We start from the raw sequence: 22115 nt of genomic DNA on the forward strand, positions 1-22115 counted from the left end.
ACAATTTATACTGAAACCCTAGAAGCTGGCCGCTTAAGAGTAGAATTGATTTTAAAGAGCAATTGGTAATGATCCCAGGTTTACTCTACATTGGTAGGAGCTGATAACACTTTGTTAGTACAATTAGCATGACTGATAATGCAGAAGTTTTATGAAACACATTTACAGTATGCTACAAACCCGTAGGAAATACAACAGGCTAGAGAGCCAATAGCAGCAATCCTCAGATATTTTGGTTTCAGGACCTTCTTTTCCCAAGTACCAAGAACTCCAAAGAGCTCTTGCTTATGTGTGTATGTGTGTGTGTGTGTGTGTGTGTGTGTGTGTGTGTGTGTGTGTGTGTGTTTGATACTTAGTATATCAGAAATTAAAACAGATTTTTAAAAAGCAGTCTTATTGCAGTTTTATCATATGCTTTTTTCTAGAAATTAGGTAGTTTTTAGGTTTTACATTTAAGTTGATCCACCTGGAGCCAAATTTTGTATGGTTCAAAGGTGCGGATTGAAGTTCCTTTTTCGTATAGATGTTCAATTGTTCTGGCACCATTTGATGGAAAGATCATTCTTTTTCTTCTGAATTGTCTTTCCACGTTCATCAAAAATCAGTTGCCTATGCATGTGTGAGTCTATTTCTGGCTACTCTACTCTGTTACATTGATCTGTACTGATCTATTTGTCTTTTTAAAAGCATCACCACACTGCCTTAATTACTGCAGCTTTTGCGTAAGTCTTGAAATCAAGCAGTGTAAGTCCTCCAATTTCGTTCTTCTTTTTCAAACTGTTTGGCTATTCTAGGCCCTTCCTATTCCTAAATAAATTTTAGAATCAGAGTGTTTTAAAAAAGGAAAAGCCAGCTGGGTTTTGACCTGCTAGGACTGGGTCTCATCTATATATCCATTTGGGAAGAACTGATACCTTACAAGGTTTGAACCTTCTAACATATGAACATGGCACATCGATTAGTTAAGGTCTTCTTTAGTTTCTCTCGGCAAGGCTTTATAGATTGGGTTTTTTGTTAAAGATGGTACTTTTTTATTTCAAGTTTTTATTTAAATTCTAGTTAGTTAACATATATGGTAAAATTGGTTTCGGGTGTAGAGTTTAGTGATTCATCATTTAAATATAACAACCAGTGTTCATCGAAACAAGTGCCCTCCTTATTACTCATTACCCATTTAGCCCATCCACGACCCACCTCTCTCCATCAACCCTCTGTTTGTTCTTTATAGTTAAGAGCCTTTTATGGTTTGCTTCCCTCTCTCCCTTTTTTTCCCCCTCCTCTACATTCATCTGTTTTTTTTAAAATTCCACATATGAGTGAAATCACATACTATTTGTCTCTTTCTGTCTGACTTATTAGCATATAGGTCTTTCATATCTTTTGATTTATCCCTAAGTATTTCCAATTTATGATGCTATTATAAATAATATTTTTTAAATTCCAACTACAAATTATTTGTTGTTAGCATATAAAAATACAACTGATTTTTTGTATATTGATCTTGTGTCCCACAACTTTAAAATATTCACTTACTGGGGTACCTGGATGGCTCAAGTGGTTAAACATCTGCCTTTGGCTCAGTACTGATTCTGGGGCCCTGAGATCAAGCCCTGCCTGCATCAGGCTCCCTGCTCAGCAGGGAGCCTGCTTCTCCCTCTCTGTCCCTCCCCCTGCTTGTGCTCTCTGCAGCATGTGCACTCTCTCTAGAATAAATAAATAAACTCTCTTTTTTTTTTAAATTCACTTGTTATGTACTACGGCTTTTCTGTAGATTCCTTGGGCTTTTCTATATAAATAATCATTCCACCTGTGAATAAAAACATTTTTGCTTCTTCCTTTCTACTCAGAGTGCCTCTTATTCCTTTTTCTTGCCTTATTGCACTGGCCAGAACCTCTAGTATTGAATAGAATTGAAGAAAGTAAACATCTACTAACCCACCAGTTATTAACCTTAGGGAGAAAGCATCTGATCCTTCATCATTAAGTATGATACTAGCCATAGGATTTTCACAGATGCACTGAATGAGGCTGAGGAAGTCCCTTTCCAGGTCTAATCTGCTGAGAGTTTTTATTAAGCATCAAATGTTTTTCTGTATCTATTAAGATGATCATGTGATCTTTCTTTTTAGTTTGTTAGTATGGTGAATCATACTGATTTTTACTATTCAGTCTACCTTCCATCCCTGGGATAAGCCCCACTTCATCATGATGTATCATCCTTGCAATATAATATTGTATGGAATTTGTTAAGATTTCCTTTTGAATTTTACATCTATATTCATGAGAGGGAGTCATCTGTAGTACTCTTATAATTGTCTGCATTTTGTGTAAGGCAATGCTGTCCTCACTGAATCAGTCAGGTAAGTACTCTCTCCTTTTTGACTTTCCAGAAAGAATGTGTGTATAATTTTATATTATTTCTTCCTTAAATGACTAGTAAAACTTACTAATGAAGTTGTCTGTGCCTGGAATTCCCTTTACGGGAAGGTTTTAACTCTTTAATTATGATAGGTATGAGACTATCCAAGTTATCCATTTCTTCTTGAACACATTTTGATAAAACTGAGAAATTTCTAAACTATCAGGATGCACAAACAAACATGCCATTGGCCATTAGAGTGATGATGACATACTAACATACCATGCAGCCTCTGGAAAACTCCACTATTCACTAATTAAGTAAAAAATTCTCAATTTAGGAGCACCTGAGTGGCTCGGTTGGTTAAGCTTCTGCCTACAGCTCAGGTCAGAATCCCAGGGTCCTGGGGTCAAGCCCCACATCAGGATCCCTACTCAGTGGGGAGCCTGCTTCTCCCTCTCCCTCTCCTACTCCCCCTGCTCGTGTTCTCTCCTTCTCTCTGTCAAATAAATAAATAAAAATCTTTTTTAAAAATTCTCAATTTAATTTTGAAAATAGTTTTTACTTTACGGATCCTCTAAAAGGGTCTTAGAGATACCCGAGTGCCAAGACCACACTCTGTGAAGCTCTGGTCTAACAGATATTAAGAATACCATCACCATCAGTATTCCAGGATTTTATGTTAAAGTGTATGAAGTAGGGCATCTGGGTGGCTCAGTCGGTTAAGGGCTGCCTTCAGCTCAGGTCACGATCCCAAGTTCCTGGGACTGAATCCCGCATCGGGGTTCCTACTCAATGGAGAGCTTGCTTCTCCCTCTCCCTCTGCCTGCTGCTCTGCCTACTTGTGCTTTCTCTCTCTGTGTCAAATAAATAAATAAAATTTTTTTTTAAAGTATATGAAGTATCCACATATTGAACAGATATTCGGGGCATTGTAGACTACTTTTAGAGTTGGTACAAAGCTGGAAAAACCTAAATCATCATCTTATCCTGCTCCGAGAGAGCCAAAACGTTTCATAAGCAACAGAGAATGGCACCAACCTTATTTCTGGGTGTCACCCCTTCCAACAATATGGTCAGAATGTAAAAACATAGCCGCAGCTAATGGATTCAAGAAAGGAAATGGGTCCTCAAAAAATGTGAGAAAGAGGATGGGAATCACTGTGACATTATTTTATCATGAAACTACATCAAAATATAAGTATGTGTTAAAATCTGTTTAAAATGTATTATAAAAGAAAAAAATCCGTTTTCCAAGTCTATAATAAGTATCATTTTAATCAAGGGCTGCAGGTTCCTTCTCCTACTCCGAATCTGGGAATGCATTTATAATGAGAAAAGGGGGAGAAGAAGGCTGGGTACCAGTGAAAGCACCAAGATGCCCTTTAACAGACGAATAGATAAAGAAGATGTGGTCCATCGATACATACAATGGAATATTACGCAGCCATCGGAAGCGATGAATACCCAACTTTTGCATCAACATGGATGGGACTGGAGGAGATTATGCTGAGTGAAATAAGTCAAGCAGAGAAAGTCAATTATATCGTTTCACTTACTTGTGGAGCATACGGCACAGCATGAGGACATTAGGAGAAGGAAGGGAAAAATGAAGGGGGGAAAATCCGAGGGGGAGACACTATGACTATGGACTCTGAGAAACAAACTGAGGGTTTTAGAGGGGAGGGGTGGGGAATGGGCTAGCACAGTGACGGGTATGAAGGAGGGTTCATATTGCATGGAGCACTGGGTGTTACACGCAATGAATCATGGAACACTACATCTAAAACTAATGATATACTGTATGGTGACTAACATTTTAAAAAAATCATAAAAATTTAAAAAAAAAAAGTGAATACAAAACCCAACTCAGCAAAAGAACAAAACTGAAAAACTCCAAGTATACTTAAAAGACTGTTGTGTCTCAGGATAGGGGAGGCAATGGCAGCCAGGGGCCAAAGAAGACAGAGTTTGGGCTAGAACAAGGCTTCTCAAACTACATACAGAGAAAGAGCAGTTTTTATTTGTTTTGTTTTGTTTTTCCTAATCCTTCACAGATTGATGGCTTCATACAAAACATTAAAAATGAGTTATTAGGAAAAGAAAAAATTTTAAGACATCAAAATGCAAACCCAATATTTTTATCATTACAAGATAACAGACATATGATTATTCTGTCAAACTGCTTTAAATGTTTCTAAAGACTTTTGATTCTGTACTTACCATTAACCAAAAGAGATACACTTCGGGTAGCACTGACTGGAAGGTTCCGACTTCCCCCTTTCCTCTCTCTCAATCATCCAGGTGGATCATTGAGCTGGCTGAGCAAGTACTTCAGCTACACATGTGAAAACTTCAGCAAGTCTGAAACATGGGTCACCGGGAGCTTTAATACCGTTTCAAATCCTTTGGACCTTATCAGCCCCTTTTCCCAGTCATGTTATATATTGTCTCCTGGCAGATTTCTCTTCCTAAATACAATTCCAATCACATTACTACTAAAAACAACCATTAAACTCCTTAGCTGAATTTAAATTTAAGGCTCTATCTGTATCACTGTATCTTTATTTATTCTTTTTTAAGATTTTTTATTTATTTGACAGACAGAGATCACAAGTAGGCAAAGAGGCAGAGAGAGGACGGGAAGCAGGCTCCCTGCTGAGTGGAGAGCTTGATTCGGGGCTCGATCCCAGGACTCTGAGATCATGACCTGAGCCGAAGGCAGAGGCTTTAACCCACTGAGTCACCCAGGCGCCCCTGTATCACTGTATCTTTTAAATGCCTTTCCTTACTTATCTCCCACAACTTTGGACACATGTTCCAGGACTCAGACAAACTGGGCTGCTCTGTTTTTCTCCAAATGTGCTACTGTTGTGAGCTGAAATCAGTCTCCAGCTTCTATCAATACTAACAGTCTTTCAGGGTTCATCCCAAATGTCACCTCTTTCCTAATGAGATGTGGTGATCTCTCACCATCTCACTAAAAGAACCTTGTACTTCTCTTGTAGTAGTTAAATCACTATGAATTGCATTACTGTTGCCTATGAAGTCATCCTATGCCCCTAACCAGACTTTACTTTTATTCTGGAGGCTGCTGATTGACGAAAATGGATTCACGAGGATAGGTGACAGCGATAAACCGACTCCTTCAGATGCCAGGTGGTACCTTTATGATGTGAGTAGAGAAAAATCCGTCCTAGAGAAAAGCAACTCCAGATTTAAAAATGGTCACCTGTAATGGTCACACCCCATAATCCCTGTGCTACATGGTTCCGATGTGGTTAAAAGCGGTGACATCTCCCCCATATCCAGACAAATTCAAAAACACATGATGGAATGAGTCTATACGTTGCCTTAAAAAAAAAAAAAAAAACTGCATATAAAACAGGGTGAACAAAACGAAAAGGTCTGGGTTTTTTACAAACTCGATAAATACTAACCAATGGTGAAGCATTCCAATGGAACACTGGCCTGATCAATCCTATCTGAAATTTTGTGCTTATTTCTGGGTACCACAGTTTAAGAGAGATGCTGGCAATCTGGAACATTTCCTGAAGAGAAGCATGAGGATAGAGAAGGATTTAGAACTTACAGTATATACTAAAAGTGTAAATGCCTAGCCTATATAGAAGAAGAGACTCTCTAGGTGAAAATACAAGTGATTCTGCTACAACATGATATATTCATTCCTTTAAAAAAATAAACCTGCATTCTAGTAAATTACATATAAAGAATAAGAGGTTGAGGAGAAAAATATAGTAAAGTTAGACTTGACTTTACAGTTACCTGTGTAACTTTGTAACCACAGCATTGACAAAAACCAAACTCGTTAAAAAATACTGACATACCTAAAACATCATGCCATGTTCCTAAAGAATAAGGAATTATTGCAGTAAATATAAGACCCCTGAAAATGCAAAGATAACTTAATGAAAGGGACTACAAGGGAAGGCTGGGCTGCTGAGTTACAGGAAAGAGTGGGGGGACATCATCACAAGCTACAGTGGAGAAGCAGGCTTGGGACAAAATGTAATGACGCTAGAGAGGGACAGCTGTGACTCACTGTCTTGAGTTTGTTTCTTTTCATAAAGATCAGGGGAAACCATGCAACATGTACATAAATACAAGGTGTATGGCAAAAGTAAGCCAAGAGGAAGGACATGGAGTGAATGGACCTTGTGTGCAACACCACATCCCTCCAGAGCTTGCTGTGTTCGTTAGTATTTTGGACTCAGCGGCTATTATCTAGTGGTCAAAATAGTAACCTGATGGGAAAAGTCAACCAAAAACCATGGCAATTTTTGTATTATACTGACACGCTTCCACTACCAATCATGTGCGAATTCATGGTACTGAAACTCTATGGCAGAATAGACTGTACTTGAAAGATTAGCACCACATACGGGGACAGGGGAGCAGAGCAGTTCGACTGATGATCATTGGAGATACAACTATATTCTACAATTCTAATTTAGAAAACAAAAACACGAGCACACCATAAAAAATAAAGGCAAAATAAAACTATAAAAGGACATCCAAAAAGAAAAGAAATTCCAGAAGCCACCTGTGGTTGTCAGAATTACGACAAATTATATCTAGAAATCTGGGGCAGGGGTAAATTTGGGTTTTGAATTCTAGATGGGGAAAATCAGGAGAGAGGAAAAGAGAAGCCACAAATATAATTTATCCTACTTTCAGTGGAATACTTACTTTCTTCCTAGTCCACAATAAATTCGATATTTTTTTTTTAATTTGGAATTTTAATTATGTACATAAATAGCAACATGAGAATGAGTTCTAAGGCTAGACATTCTCTCTAGGTGAAAGGATTTCCAATTAGTCCACTTGTAGTATGGTATCACCCAAGATAACAAAGAAGCCTAGCATAGTTTATCCTGAAGAAGAAAACCAATTTACTACATTCGGTACTGACTTCTCTGCCATTTTTCTGTAGAAATATTGGTTTACCGCATGGAGTTTCCAATGTTTACCTATAACTGATTAAAATGGGCAGAGCATGCAGCATTCTATTTATTTCCAGGTGAATTCTTCACATTTCCTGGCTTTTGAAAGTTCTCCTTCCACAAATCTTCTATGACTATGTATCCTCGTAAACCCCAGTCATATAATTTCTCCCCACTGACCTGGACAAATACAATGGCTTGTTGTGGGTAATAAAGAGAGGCAGCAAGTCCCATGAATCCAGGCGGATATACCAGCTTCTTTATTTTTGAACCTCTAGCCAAAAGAAGTCCAACAATGCCAGCAAAACCGATAACACCAAGTCTTGGAAAAAATCCAGGAGGTGCATTTTGGAGATATTCATAGCTGCCTAACCCCCATTGAACCAAGCTCTGCATCTTGGGCTTAGTTTGGGAGTACATTTCCTGACACCAACTTGTATATGGCTCGCAATAATGTCGGAGATGTGAAATGCTTTCCTCAAGTGGGGTCCTTGGCTCTTCCACATATTTAGACTGACCCTCGGGAACCGAGTAGAGTGAAAGCTCATTAACCTTCACAGAAGCTTTGTGAGGTGAGTCCTTTTTAGGTGACGCATAGACTTTGAAGGTGAGCAGACTCAGGCTGGCCGGCCCCACAGCCCTCTGAATTACCTTGAACATGTTGCTGGCAGAGGTGGCTCCCAATAAATTCGATATTTTGAAGTAGAAATTAAATGACTCGATAAAATCAAAACCACTTCTATTCTGCATCTACTCCAAATTCAGACGTACATTAAGTACCACTTTATACATTATCTCATTAATATTCCCCCAAATTTGGTGGGTGTGCATAGCCTGACCATGTTTTAGCAGGGACTGTAAGACTTCAAAGAGAGGTTAGCAAATTGTATGTTATGAACAGATTATTTAAAAATAAAAGAGAAGATGTAATAAAGGAAGGAAGAAAACAAGGAAGGAAACAGAGAAGAAGGAAAAGAGGGAGAGGGTCTTCAATCGTGCTGAGGACACTAGTAAAATACACACGAAAAGACCACAGTATTAAAAGCCACTCATCCTCACTGAACCAAATCCCTCTACTTATCTTTCCATGCTGTCCCCAGTGCTTGTGAAGACACAGTCCCCTCCATCGTCTAGAAAAGGGATTGGCAAACAACTGCTAAGGGCCCAAACCCAGCCCGGTGCCTGTTTTTGAAAATAAAGTTTTATTGGAACCCAGCCACACTCATTCATTCACATATTGTCTGTAGCTGCTTTCATGCTGTGACAGCAGAACTGAGTAGTTGTGAAAGAGACCATATGGCCTGCAAGCCGAAAATTTTACTATCTTGCCCTTTAGAGAAGACGTCTGGGGCCCCTGATTTAGAGTGTACTTTTCTCTAAGCCCTGCTTCTCTCTCTAGAGGAGGGAGGTGCAACAAGGACAATGAACGAAAGCAGCCAGGGGTCCCCGACTTCTTCGGGAAGGAAGAAAGGGAAGTTCCCTGCAGAGTAAGTTTTCAGACCATCTCACTGCTCCCTTTGTGATTAAGTCTTAAATGCTAAATTTGGCTCAAGGTTAGCAACGATCAATCCAACTTCTTAGGAGAATACACAGCACCCTACTTTAACAGCACTTTCTTCCAGGTACACACTCCCCCTTTTATGAAAGTATGCCCATTCCTATTTGACTAGACAGAAACTATTTCCTTTGAGATAAGATGAGGGTTCCCCGTGAATTCTTTATGGTCTTTCAAGCAGCAGACAACTGTTTTGCTTTAAAACCAGATTTCACAAGAATGAGTTAAAGCAATCTTTATTTCTAAAAGCGTGACTTTTTTGGATCCAAAAAATTCCCTAAACTAAAGGTCTCAAAATCTGAGGCATCATTTAGTCTGTGGTTTAGAGAAAAATTTTTGTGAGGTCAGTCCTCAAATTTGTAGTCATTTGTCAGGATCAGAAAGTTTTTTAATGTTTGCTATCTTATGCGTGCTGAGAAATGACTTTAATCAATATATATCACCCAAACTAGGGGCTGGATGTCAAATAAAGAGAATATTTGGGGGAGATTATCAGTTTCCTTCCCAGCAAATATGTAAAACTAAGTGGACTTTCAAACAATTCCAAATAATAAAGGACAATGCAAAAATTCATCCAAAAAAAAAAAAAATTCCGGGGAAATAAATCAGCCTAATTCTCTTTTTCTGAGTACAGAGAACGCAAAATCTCCCGTTCCTAAGGGAAGGTGAGAAGAATGAGAAATTTCAAAACTGCAAATTTACTAAAACTCAATCTTTGATGATAACTCACAAAATGTGACTGTCACACACACATCATTACCTCTTTTCCCTGACTATATGAAAGAACCAGAACACTTGAAATGGGTTTCCCCAGCAACAATCCCTTTAAACTTTTCAAAGACAGAACACCAGTAAGATTATCATATTCAAGTCGGTCACGAATTAAAGCTATTCCTTGAAAAGCCTTCTCTATGACTGTTTTTGGCCAGTGTGCTATCATCTCCATTGCTCTTCTTAATAATTTCATTTCATCATTTCAGTTTTTCAAGTTTCCATCCCATTTCCACAACTCATTTTGTCACATGCCCACTGAGTAAATTTTCTCCTTACCTATGTCCTCATGAACACCAACAATCTGGTCTCTCCCTGACCATTACACAGAAATGTTTCCTATTCTCACCATCCCTATGGCTCTAGCCAAGTCAAATGTTTCCCCTCCCCTCCCCAGTCTATTCTTGCTCATTCAATGGCATTTGACCATTGCCTTCTTCGATAAAATTTTAAAATCTTTGGCTTACACGACTGTGCTCCTGAAGTCCTTCTACCTAGATGACAACTCTCTTCCACTGGGTCCTCCAAGTTCAGGCCTTGGCTCTCCCAATAGCTGTATGTTACACTTAATACTTCCTCACTTTGGTTTCATGATCCCCTTCTCCACTTTGATCACTTAGTTCCTCTCTGGTCCCAGGCCAATAATTAAGACTAGATATTCTGTCAACAGCTCCAAGTAAATACTTAATGGTCTTGGGCAAGTAACTGGAACTCCTTCAGGCTTTACTACATTCTTATGTCAAATAAGTAAATTCTCTAGGAAAAGATTAAAGAGTAGGGGTTTCAGCGCTGTGAGGGGGAACCTAAGCAAAGTGACAGCACTGGGAATTCTCACAGTATTGGCGGGACAATGAGGACAACTGCCCATTTCAGCTCACTAGCACAGGTTGGGGAACAGTAGAAAACAGCACTGCATGCATGGATAGGCAGGCTCTGGAAGCAGGATCCAAGAAGAAACCATTATTTGTTTCAAGAGAAGATTAAAGGAGACTACTCTAGCAGTAATACTGCAGAGAAATTGGACAAGGGAGGGCGGGAAGCCAAGGAAATGAAATAGGAAACTATTACCATGATAATCCAGGTGTGAAGAGATTAAGACTACCTGCTTAATGAAGTCTGAAATCATTCTTCAAGCACTCGAGATCTTTCCAACTCATCTTTCCAGCTTTCTCTCTCATTATTCTCTGCAAGAAATTTCTTTTCCAGTCTAGATTACTCCCTGCGCCCTGAATCCAGTACACCCACAGTCCCACCACGAATGACTCAATCAGCCGCACCTTAGCTGTCCCTCTTCCTTTTCCAATCTTCAAAAGCTATGCCTCTTTAGGGGTCTAGCTTTTGCCTAAACTTGGTCACAAAGGCTTCTCTAACCATTCCAATCCATAACAATCTGTACATTTTTAAAGACCTACAATTATCCTTATATTCCTTTTTTTTCCTTTCTTTTTTGCCTGTCTAATCCTCAACAGATTACAGGATCGCTTTAAATCAAAATCAATACATCAAAATCGATACTTCTACACAGTCGTACTGCAGTGAAGAACCAAGTCAAGCCAATATGGTCAGGGTCAAGGTCAGGGTCAAGGTCAGGGTCAGGGTTAGAAGATGGATGGATGGATGGATGGATGGATGGATGGATAGATGGATGGATGGATAATTAGATACTTATATACATACAAAGGCAGACAGACAGACAGGAAGGATGAAAACAAGCCTGTTTTGTACACTCTGTCACAGTTATAAACAGCTAAAAATACTGGGGCGGAGGGAAGGGGGATTTTGGAGCTACCTCAGTCCAAGGTTCTCCTTCTGTCATCCACTGGGTCACACTAAGATTCTCCCCCAACATCACTCTACAGTGTAAGTCATGGAAAGACAAGAAGGGTCTGGATCCCATCTCTGCCCCCACACTAACTTCTCAGCCTCTAACTGCCCCAGTGCCATCCCCGTTTCCGAGTCGAACCGACCTCCTCACTCCAGTTAAAACAAAATGACTCATGTATGAACACAATTAGCTCTCCTACAGTGGGAGGGAGTTTCGGCATCCCTTCACATTTCCAGCCATCCTGACTGAGAATTACATACCACAAAAGGCTGTCTTCAGCTCCCCCACATTGCCTTCACCTCTTTGCCACTGTCACCCCTTGATTCCATTCTGACCACCTTCTCTCTTTCTTGTGCTGTGGCTGGAGTCCTGTGCACTGCACCTCCCACTTTCACCTAATTTGGTGACATCCATGTCATCTTCCTCCTTTGTCCTACCCATTGCAGGGCTCCCAGAGCACATCACCACGTCACCTCTGAAAAACACTCCAGACAGATTTGCCTGGGAAAACAGATCACTGCAGCTCTCACCTGAGTGTCCTTCCTCAATCTTGTTTCTTCTTTCTACTTCAGGACAGATCTAAGGAGCCCTAGCTCCCCACTCTAGATTCTAATCTAGCAATACAGAGTGTTTCCCGCTGCGGTGTGATGTGCTGGAAAGACCACTGGCTTTCGTGCCAAGGAATCTGCCTCCAAATCCCAGCTCTACAAACCGCTACCTGGATCCCTTACATCATGGTGCCTCCAGAGTCCTCCTCTAAAAACACTGAAGGAAAAAATTACCTTGCAGAGCTACTGAGAATATTGAAGGAAATAACGTATACAAAGCATCCAGTCCAGTTCCTACAAACAGTATGTATTCAAGACCAATAGTTCCCTTTCCCCACTCCCACCCTTCTAAGCTCAGCACTGGCAGCCCCTTAATAAATGAGGCCGGAGGCGCTAGAGCGGTTGCAGTCGTGCCATCACTGTGCCAATAAATCCATTTACATCCAAGTTTATCGAGCCAAAGCAGAAATCCATAGCTTCTACTTAGAGCAGCAGTTCTTAACCCCAGGTGCACATCAGAATTACCTGGGGAACTTTTAAATTAACAGACTATTTGGGCTTTTACTGCCAAAGATTCTAATTTCATTGACCCAAGGTAGGACCAGGGTATCAGTGCAGCCCAACACTTGAATCACTGATGAAAATTAATGGGCATCTTCCAGAGTTAAATGGAACCCAGCACCCTTGGCACTTGTGGACGACTATTACAGGTCCCCCCCAGACAAGACCATGCAGAATGTGGAACCAAATTTACTTTGGTTCCACAGACTCTTAAAATAATCTCAGGGAACCAAGCCACTTCATATGAATCTCTATCCCTTAATACGACAGCAATCAAGGTAGAAAAGTAGCCAACAAACATGTAACAGAATTCTGGAGTGTTATACCTCCCAAAGGAAAACACAATACACACCTCAGGAGAAAATTTTAAAATATACTTTCTGTGTCCTAGAACACCCGAAAATCTAGGCCTGAGCTGCTTTCTGCATGAAATTATACATGAGCTGTGTTTCAGTTAGTGGCTCCAGCCATGAATTCACCAGCCTTATGAACAGAATGTGTATGCGGTGGTTAGCTTTGTTTCAACTTGTCAGGACTAAGCAATGCCCAGCTAGCTGGTAAAACGTGATCTCTGGTTGTTCCTTTGAGGGTATTTCAGGAAGAGATTCGTATTTGAATCCCCAGACTGAGGAAAGAAAACCACCAATGGGGATGGGCATCAACCACTCCTTGACGGCCCAAACAGAACAAAAAGTTGAGGATGAATTCTCTCCGCCCCCCTCCTCTTCTACCTTTTTCCTTCTCCTCCCTTGAGCCAGGAAGTCCGTTTTCTCTGCCCCTGAACAACAGAACTCCAGGTTCTCTTGCCTTCACACTCCATGCCTTACACCAGTGACTCCTCTCCTCCCCCGGTTCTCAGTCGTGTCCCGGTTCTCTAGCCTGTGGATGGCACATTGTGGACTTCTCAGCTGCCATAACCTTGGGAATCAGTATTGTAAGAAATCTCCTCTTCTATAGATTCGATTTTTTCTGTTGCTCCTGAAAACACTGACAAATACAGAATGGTTCCCTGGTTCCGAATCAGCATCTGCACGTCGGAAGGCAAAATTGCAGAGTCAACCCACCCAGTGGTCTCAGCCCAGCCATCAGTGCCCGCCCTGGGCTAGGGGGAGCTGTACCTTACCTGCCTGAGACAGTCTTCGGAACACCCTTCCACAGCCACCTGGCTTACCAGGCTGCCCTGGCCAGCACGTGGGGGCATTCTGTTTGGCCAGCAGAGTTATAAAAAAAAATATGTACCTATGGCCATCTCTTCAAAAGCAGCCATCTTTTCACATGAAAAAAACCCTGAGATTGCAGGCTATCTTAAGTGACATCGGCAAATGTGGCACCACGAGGCCCCTACTGTCACATGGGCTACAGCTGGGCAGGTGTGGAGCAGCGGCTGCTCTAGCTGAAGCTCCTAGCTGCTGGCTCCCTGCAGCTCTCCCCACCTCCTGCACTAGTTCATCCAGCCAGATGCCCTCCTTCTCCAGACCCGCCCAGCCCCCTGAGTAGCTGCGGGTGTCAACGCCCGTGTAACCTGGGAGGCAGCTCCTACCCGGGATAACCTCAGCACCCAAGTCATCTTAGACGTGCTCATCCAGGTTAATGACCTTCTTAGGCCATGTATGATTCCACTCTGGATATCTCCCTGACACTCTCTGCCTGTCCTGGGCCCCTGAACCTATCCGGATAAATGGACCTTAATTCCTGTCTTCTGACTCTGTTTGACACAAGGACCTGTGTGCCACGACCCTGCCCTGAGTGTGCCCTGCCTGACCAGTGTAGCCACGGCGGCTTCTGAGGAAGGATGAGAAGGCTAAGAACCTCATCTCCTGACCCAGATGGCCAACTTTAGCTTTTTCACTTTCAATTCATTTCCATACTGTGTCACGATTCAGACACCACAAGGGGACTAAACTGCAGCCAGTGGTCCTTCAGACCACATGAAGTGAAACGATACCAAGAAGATTCCCGTAGAAACTAGAAGTCCAAGTTCTTCAGTCATAGTAAACTAGTTATGGTCCTACCTCTGGACTGGGCTAGGGTGCCACGGTACCAAGTGTGAGGACATGATAGCAACTATCAGACTACTTCTATAAATGAATTTTTAGGGGTGCCTGGGTGACTCAGTCAGTTAAGCGCCTGTCTTCGGCTCAGGTCTTGATCTCAGGGTCCTGGGATGGAGCCCCACATTGGGTTTCTTGCTCAGCAGAGAGCCTGCCTCTCCCTGTGCCCCTCTCCCACCTTGTACTCTTTTTCACTCTCTCAAATAAATAAAATCTTAATATCCCCCCAGAATGTATATTATGATCCTTAATCCCCAAGGCGACAGTATTTGGAGGAGGGGCCTTTGGGAAGTAACCAGGTCTTGTGACTGGAGCCCTCATGATGGGACTGGCAGCATTTTAAGAAGAGATTTGAGAGAGAAGCTCTCTCTCTTGGGCCAGGCGAGGATACAGCGAGGAAATGGCTGTCTACAACCTATGAAGCAGGCCCTCACCAGACAGTGAGTCCACTGGTGACTCGATCTGAGACGTCCCAGCTTTCAGAAATGTGGGAAATAAATATGTGTTGTTTAAGCCGCCCAGTCTATGGTGTTTTTTGTTAGAGCAGTTGGACCAAGACAATTATATAAACAATATGGTTTTATCAAACAAAGAAAAGTTATTAGCACTGATATTTTTTAAACGTTATGTTTGTCACATCTACTATCAGCAGGAAATGATTACTATTTTGCCCTCTTGTGCAGTGAGACACTGAAATTTTCCTGGATATTTCTGTATGACGCTACTGACAGGAGTCGTAACTATAAAATTTTGACTATATTCTGAATAAACTGGCTTATTATTTTAAGAGGCTATTTCACATACATACCACGTTTACAAGTTTACGTTTACCACTCCCCAAAACACTATATTCCGAGTTTCTGAGTACTTCTTGCTCAGATGATAAATTTTAGTAGACAACTAGAACTTTTCCTTAGTTATCTCACTACAGAGTATGCTTTTCCTGAAGTGAAAAAAAAAAAAATAGGCTTTCCCAGCATCATATACTCAGGTTTAATAATTCTCAGAATAAGAATAAAGACAAGAATATATATAAGTCAATTTTCACCACATCCTGAAGAAAATCAAGGGGAGCACCTTCTAATGACATATGATTCAGCATCATGACTAGTTCTTTAAGAAAAAACAATCTTTCTCTGGTTTAGTAACTGTATGAATCTTACACTTTTGTCCTTTCAATAATCCCCCCTTTATCCTGGGGATCACAACTTCTCAACATGAGCCTACCAGTTGAGAAGGGCAAGGATGCGGACCTGGCCCAAGTGGGACAGACCCAGGAAAGCTGATCTATGCCTATCTGTAGACCGTTCAACATGGGAACCGTTTCCTGCTATATGGACTATGGAAATAGAGGATTTGAGCTACATTTTCCATTTCATTTAGAGTAGTTTGTGCTGGATTTCTACCACCCACAAATAAAGAATCCTAATACAGAAGTTATTTTTTTGTTTTACTGACTGAGTTCTTACGTAAATGATTTATCTAACCTACTGACTTACCTCGTCTAAGAATAAAATTTAGACACTGAAGTCAGGACCTATTTTCAGTATAAACTCACTCCATCCCATGTAAGAACCATATATGCCTAAAGCATAGTATTAAGTAAGATCCTATCACTGAATACTAAGTGACTTTGTCATTCTAACATCAAAAAATTCTATTAGTGGATAAAAGACGTATGCTTGGAAATATAAACTTGTGAGTGGATGATGGCTTCACGGTGGCATAATGACATCACTGTAGCAAATCAGGATGCGGTCAAACTCCCTGCTATTCCAATTCACCTTTCATTTCTTTGGAAAGGCAACGTAAAACTACACTGAACTTGGCAAACAGTGTCCTCGTCCTAGGAATCTGAAGAGTTTATTCTGGGACCGAGACTATCTATAGCAGCCTCACAATCAGATCAGAAGCGTCCACATGCTAATAATATGTAAATTAGCTCCTAAGGCAAACTTGGTTTTCAGAGTAGTACAGCCAGATGTTAAATGGTTATGATACGACCAACTTTAGGAACTTAGATCTTAAAATTTTCAACAAGTATTCTGGATTCCTCAGGGATGCAGGTTTTTTTTTTTCCTGGTTGTTTTGTGCTACACAACAGTTTCTTTCTTTTTTTGTTTGTTTGTCTGCCTTGTTGCTTTACTCTCTCTGCACAGACTAAAGGTGCAGAAAGATATCAGTGCTACAATGTAGGCATTTCGCCTACAGTAGAAATGTCATTTTGTCATACTTTGGGGTGTGTGGGAAGGGGACACTTTCCTATTTTGCCAAACAGGTTCCACTTTTTTTCCTGTCTTACCGGCTAGGAAAGTAAGGACATAATAATATAAAGTTAGAACTCTTAGAACAGAAAATATGGAAATTTGATTTTGAAGAGAAAAAAATTAGATTATAATCCAAGAAGGATTTTTTTTCTTTTGACCTTCAAGAACACGAGCAGAGGCAGGTTCAAATAAGACACCGTTCAAACTGCTAAGGCCCAACGAATCAAAACAAAGATACTGTAACTGTAAATTTATGGATTAAAGTGATTATACAAGCAACGTACTCTTATATACTGCTGAATTTGGTTTTAAATGAACTGAAATCGAGTTTTAACTGGAATACACGGAGGTCAATGAGTGTGCGATCTAAGGGTTACCAAGGAGACTGGCTGCCACTCTAATAGAGCATAATAATTGCTAAAACCAAATTAATTATGCTTGCTAATCACAGATCTCACATGTATATTTTCCACAACAGGAGGGTGGAGAAACTAACATAAATTGCTAACTTCCATTCTCACTTGCACTTCATAACCCTTGGATACGGAGTGGAAAACTAGTTAACCAGAAACTAAAAATGAAAGTTTAATGAGGCACAAAATCCCATGTTTTACTTAAGGGAAAAGAAAACAATTTCCCCACCTTCAGTGGAATGTATAAGAAAAAGTGTTCCCGGATCTCTTCTACAGACTATAGTTTACATTCCACCAGACCATACTTCCAATCATTATCAGGATTAATATCTGGGGCGCCTGAGTGGCTCAGTTGGTTGAATGCCTGCTTTCGGCTCAAGTCATGATCCCGGGGTCCCGGGATGGAGCCCTGCATCGGGCTCCCCGCTCAACAAACGGGGAGTCTGCTTCTCCCTCTCCCTCTGCCACTCTCCCTGCTCATTCTATCTCTCTCACTCTCTCTCTCTCTCCCAAATAGATAAAATCTTAAAAAAAAAAAAAAAAAGATTAGTATCTAATATTATGTGTAACTACTACAACATACAGGAAAACTTGTACGAGGTTTCTTTTTTCTTTTTTTTTAAGATTTTATTTGTTTATTTGACAGACAGAGATCACAAGTAGGCAGAGAGGCAGGCAGAGAGAGAGAGGGGGAAGCAGGCTCCCCTCTGAGCAGAGAGCATGATGCAGGGCTCGATCCCAGGACCCTGAGATCATGACCTGAGCCGAAGGCAGAGGTTTAACCCACTGAGCCACCCAGGCGCCCTTGTACGAGGTTTCTCTCTTCTCTCTAGACTGTTATAAATACCATTGATGCTCTGAACAACTTCAATTTAGGAAGGCAGAAACTTTTCTTACATTAGACTAAAGCTATATGACTATAGGTTGAAATATGGGGCGGAAGACAGCTAGCCGTAGCTTAAATCACAACCAAAATCCTCATTTGTGATGGACCCAGGCCTCACATTCAGAACCTGCTACCTGGTCCACGTGGTTTTCCTTCACACTAACTGGAGCCTAGTCACCTCGAATGTGCCTCCTCTGTGCAAAGCATCTTCCCACCCCATCCCAAGGTGACTGCTCTCCCAGACACACCTTGCCTGCATCACATTTTAAACAGTGCCATACACACTGGTCCAAACAGATTCTCAACAGACCAGCTGCGAAGGTGCCGGAGATGAACTGCTGATACAAATAAGGGAAACGAGATGCCCTTTAGCAGAGCAGACAGAATGCCTATTGCATAATTTCCATGAGAGTCTTTCCTCCCAGTAAGATTACTAATAGTGACTTTCCCCCAAATTTAGTTTACTTACACTAATTTTACCTTACAAGGAAAATTCATTTTGAAATTACTTATAGGACTACTATTTTAGTTTTTCAATAACAAATTCAGTGAACCTTCATATAATAAATACTTTCAATAAATTTATTGCCTGAAAGAGATGCTGGCAAGCCAATCATACAAATATTCGAAGTTAAATTACTTTAAAAGCTCATTTACATTTAAATAATTACATTTAAAAGCTCATATGTGATAGCACGTATTTTTACCTTGAGAAGGTATGTGGGAATATTGCTGAAATCCACTGGCAACTTCAAAAGGAAACGAGCTGAAAATTCACCAGTCTGTAGGACAAAAGGTATAATAATAAGATTAAAATAAGAAATTGATTGTGAAGTGACAATTATAGCCAAGGCCACAAGTTCAACCTGTTCAAACTGGAGGCATTTTCAATTTGGGTTTCCTAACATTAGCAAGAAAAGAAGGTTGGAAAGCAGGGAAAGATCAAAAAGAATTCTTGAATTATTAGCTACTAAAAGCATAATTAGAATTTTTAAATCTGCATTTTCAATGGGCAATAAAATTATAATGTCACATTACCTTTTTGGTTTTTTTAAGTGTAAAAAGAATACATGAATGCATGATTTTTTTCTTTAACCTAAGCAATAGAGACAGACTTCTCCCTTTGATTCATTTCTTTTTTACTAAAGCACTCAGACCATAAGATTTATAACCCACAGGTGACTGACATATATCACTATCCTTTACAGTGTGTCTGGAAGTACATACAGAGGTCAAATTCATGCCCAGAGAAAGCAGTCTATCAGTAGGTATCCCAAATAAGATTCTAATTTCTTGAACAATCTATTAACATCATTATCACCAACTAATATTTTTCAGTAATTCTATGAACTAGTCTCCATAGGAAAGATGTACAGAGGTTTAGAGATTTTAAACATTTAAGCCTAAATAATAACTTCTATGTTCTTTTTAAAGGGGGAAAAAAAACTCATGTGAAAGAAAAAAAATCTTCCTCTCATTTTACCATGATGGGAAATCATCAAGTTTTTTTTTTATTTTGTTTTGTTTTGTTTTGTTTATGATGGGCATGGCTAAGGCATCACACTGCTTTTAGAAAACCTTTGTCAGAGTGTAGAGAAGGGGCCTTCCAGTTGGGCCATCACACACCCAGGGGTTCCAAAGAACCTCTGCAAAGGCCACAAAGCAGGTTGCAGAGCTGGTGGGGTCCTGGGCCTTCCAACCTCTCTCACAGCCAAGCCTGCAGTTCAGCTTGGGATTCTGACACCCTGGGTTTCCCTAGGACATGCTGTTTGAACAAAGAACTTCGGGGATGATCCAGAACTATTCTAAAGAGTGGATCTCTATCATTTTTATATTTGGGGAACACTGAAGAGCTCCCAGTAACTCCATTGCCTTCTCCCCTTAAAAAAAAAACAAGCACCCCAAACTCCTACAACACATGCTTCAACACAGCCAGCATTTACAAATATGTTTTTCTGGCTCAGCGGATGAAGGCACATAAGCATACCTACACCCTCTTAGAGAAGATTCCACACCCATCACCACGCCTTTCTACAAATACCCTAACAACTGGCCGCCATTTTTAAACTCCGACCTAAAACCCCAAAAAAGCAAAGAGAAATAGAAACCTTGAGCTCAAAAGATAAAACTGGTAACTACCATCTGCACGGTGGTTCGTCATTTGACTGCTCACAACATCTTTCAACTTGCATCGACCTCTGGCGAAGGACAGAGCGCTTCCTCAATGCCACAAGCCTAACCCCATGACATGAAAAGCAGAAATGAGAGCAGTGAATGGACAGACTCAACGCTGAGGCAAGCCAGAGAGACTCACAGAAGCCACTGGGCCACGAGAAATGCCCGTGGTAAGAAACAGGAGGAGTCACGGGAGCCGGGTAGGCCAACACGTGCGGGCTACTTGAAAGATTAGTCAGGAGCCACCTAGGGATCTAAAAACAGCTCACCACGGCAGGGGGCAGGGGAAGGCTTGTGAAAGAGCCTAATAAAATTCTCACATTCTATTACAGTCCGAGATTACTAGAAAAGTATGGTTTGGGCGTTTTGTTAAGCTCCGAGAGGACTCAACAACTAACACTGCCTATTGAGTGTGATTCTTTGGACCCAAGTATGGGGATCATATACTAATAGAGGTGAGTATAGGAACATAAAGCACTACAGAATGATATGGGAGCTTCTGAGAGGGGCATCCAGCCCGGTGGGAAATTGGGGGGTGCGGGAAGAACAGAAGGGTCTTCCCTGAGCGCTGGTACAGTGCTGTAGAGGAAGGGACATTCATCAAAGACAATTCCCAACCACTGTCCCCACTCTCCCTCCTATATAATCAATTTTTCCCTTTACTCACTCACTCCCATCAGTATGCAAACATCATTTAAAAAGTCTTTACCAAAAAAATATTTTTTTAATAAAATAAAAAGTCTTTCTTAATTTCCTACCTTTCTTCAGGTCCCATCTCATTTCTCTGTTCTACGTCACAATACAACCTCTTGTAAAGAACTGGTCTTTATTTCTTCTTTTACTATTCTCTCTGGCACCTTCTCCTGTCAGCCATCCCCCCACCCACCAGTCAACCCCAGCAGCTTATCAAGGTCACCACTGACCTCCCCACAGCCAAATCCAACAGTCACTTCTCAGTGCTCATTTTATTACTTGTTCTCAGTAGTGTTTTGACATAGCTGATTATTTCTCCTTTCCTGGAACATTCTCCCCTTGGTTTCCAGGATCCCACCCTCTCTTGGTTTGACTTTACTTCACTAGCCCTCCCTACAGCCACCCCAGCCTCTGAACACCACCACAGCTCAGCCTCCTCTCTCCCTTTCCTGACATTTCCCAGGTGACCTCTTCTAGGCGCAAGATTTTCAATACTATTTATATGCTGACGATTCCCAAATGTTCTATCTCTGCTCAGACCTTTCCTTTACTTGTTTCATTTATCCAACCACCATGAATGAAACCAAACTCCTGATTTCCTTCCTTTGATAGTCTTCATTTTAGAAAACGGCAATTCCATTATTTCAATCCCTCAGGCCAAGAACCTCAGAAGCATCCTTGACTCCTCTCTTTCTTGCTCATCCTACGTTCAAAATGGCGGCAAATCCTGTCAACCCTACCTTCACGATGGATCTTTAGTCCAACCACTTCTCACCACAGCAAAATCACCTGATCTGAGTCATGGCTATCTCCAGCCTAGGCCGCTGCCATCACCCCCAGCTGCTTCATCTGGAAGCTTGTTCCCGTCTCCGTAGACACAGCAATGCTTTCAATACATCAGTCAGATTAGGCTCCTCCTTTGCTGAAAACTCTCAAATGATACAGTTTAGCTCCTTTATAGAATAATCTGACAAGGCAACAACGGAATAGACATGTGAAAGAGATAAGGAAAAAAACTATGTGGAATGTGGAGGAAAAACATCCCAA

At 41.0% G+C, this 22115-nt stretch overlaps 2 protein-coding genes across 5 annotated transcripts in view; both read right to left on the minus strand.

The window, feature by feature from the left end:
- BABAM2 (BRISC and BRCA1 A complex member 2) overlaps positions 1–22115 on the minus strand; it is a 401243-nt gene that overhangs the window by 240180 nt on the left and 138948 nt on the right. For all 4 annotated transcript variants that reach the window (XM_032845827.1, XM_032845824.1, XM_032845825.1 and 1 more), the window contains exon 6: positions 18908–18982. In XM_032845827.1, coding sequence (XP_032701718.1) covers positions 18908–18982 — 75 coding nt within the window. The remainder of the gene's footprint in view (positions 1–18907; positions 18983–22115) is intronic.
- Positions 7099–7998, minus strand: LOC116860039 (MICOS complex subunit MIC26). Its single transcript, XM_032845831.1, has one exon. The coding sequence runs from the start codon at positions 7981–7983 to the stop codon at positions 7387–7389; it is 597 nt and encodes a 198-aa protein (XP_032701722.1). The 5' UTR covers positions 7984–7998; the 3' UTR covers positions 7099–7386.

Source organism: Lontra canadensis, unplaced genomic scaffold (assembly GCF_010015895.1).
Source record: "Lontra canadensis isolate GAN:19392208 unplaced genomic scaffold, GSC_riverotter_1.0 scaffold170, whole genome shotgun sequence".
NCBI lineage: Eukaryota > Metazoa > Chordata > Mammalia > Carnivora > Mustelidae > Lontra > Lontra canadensis.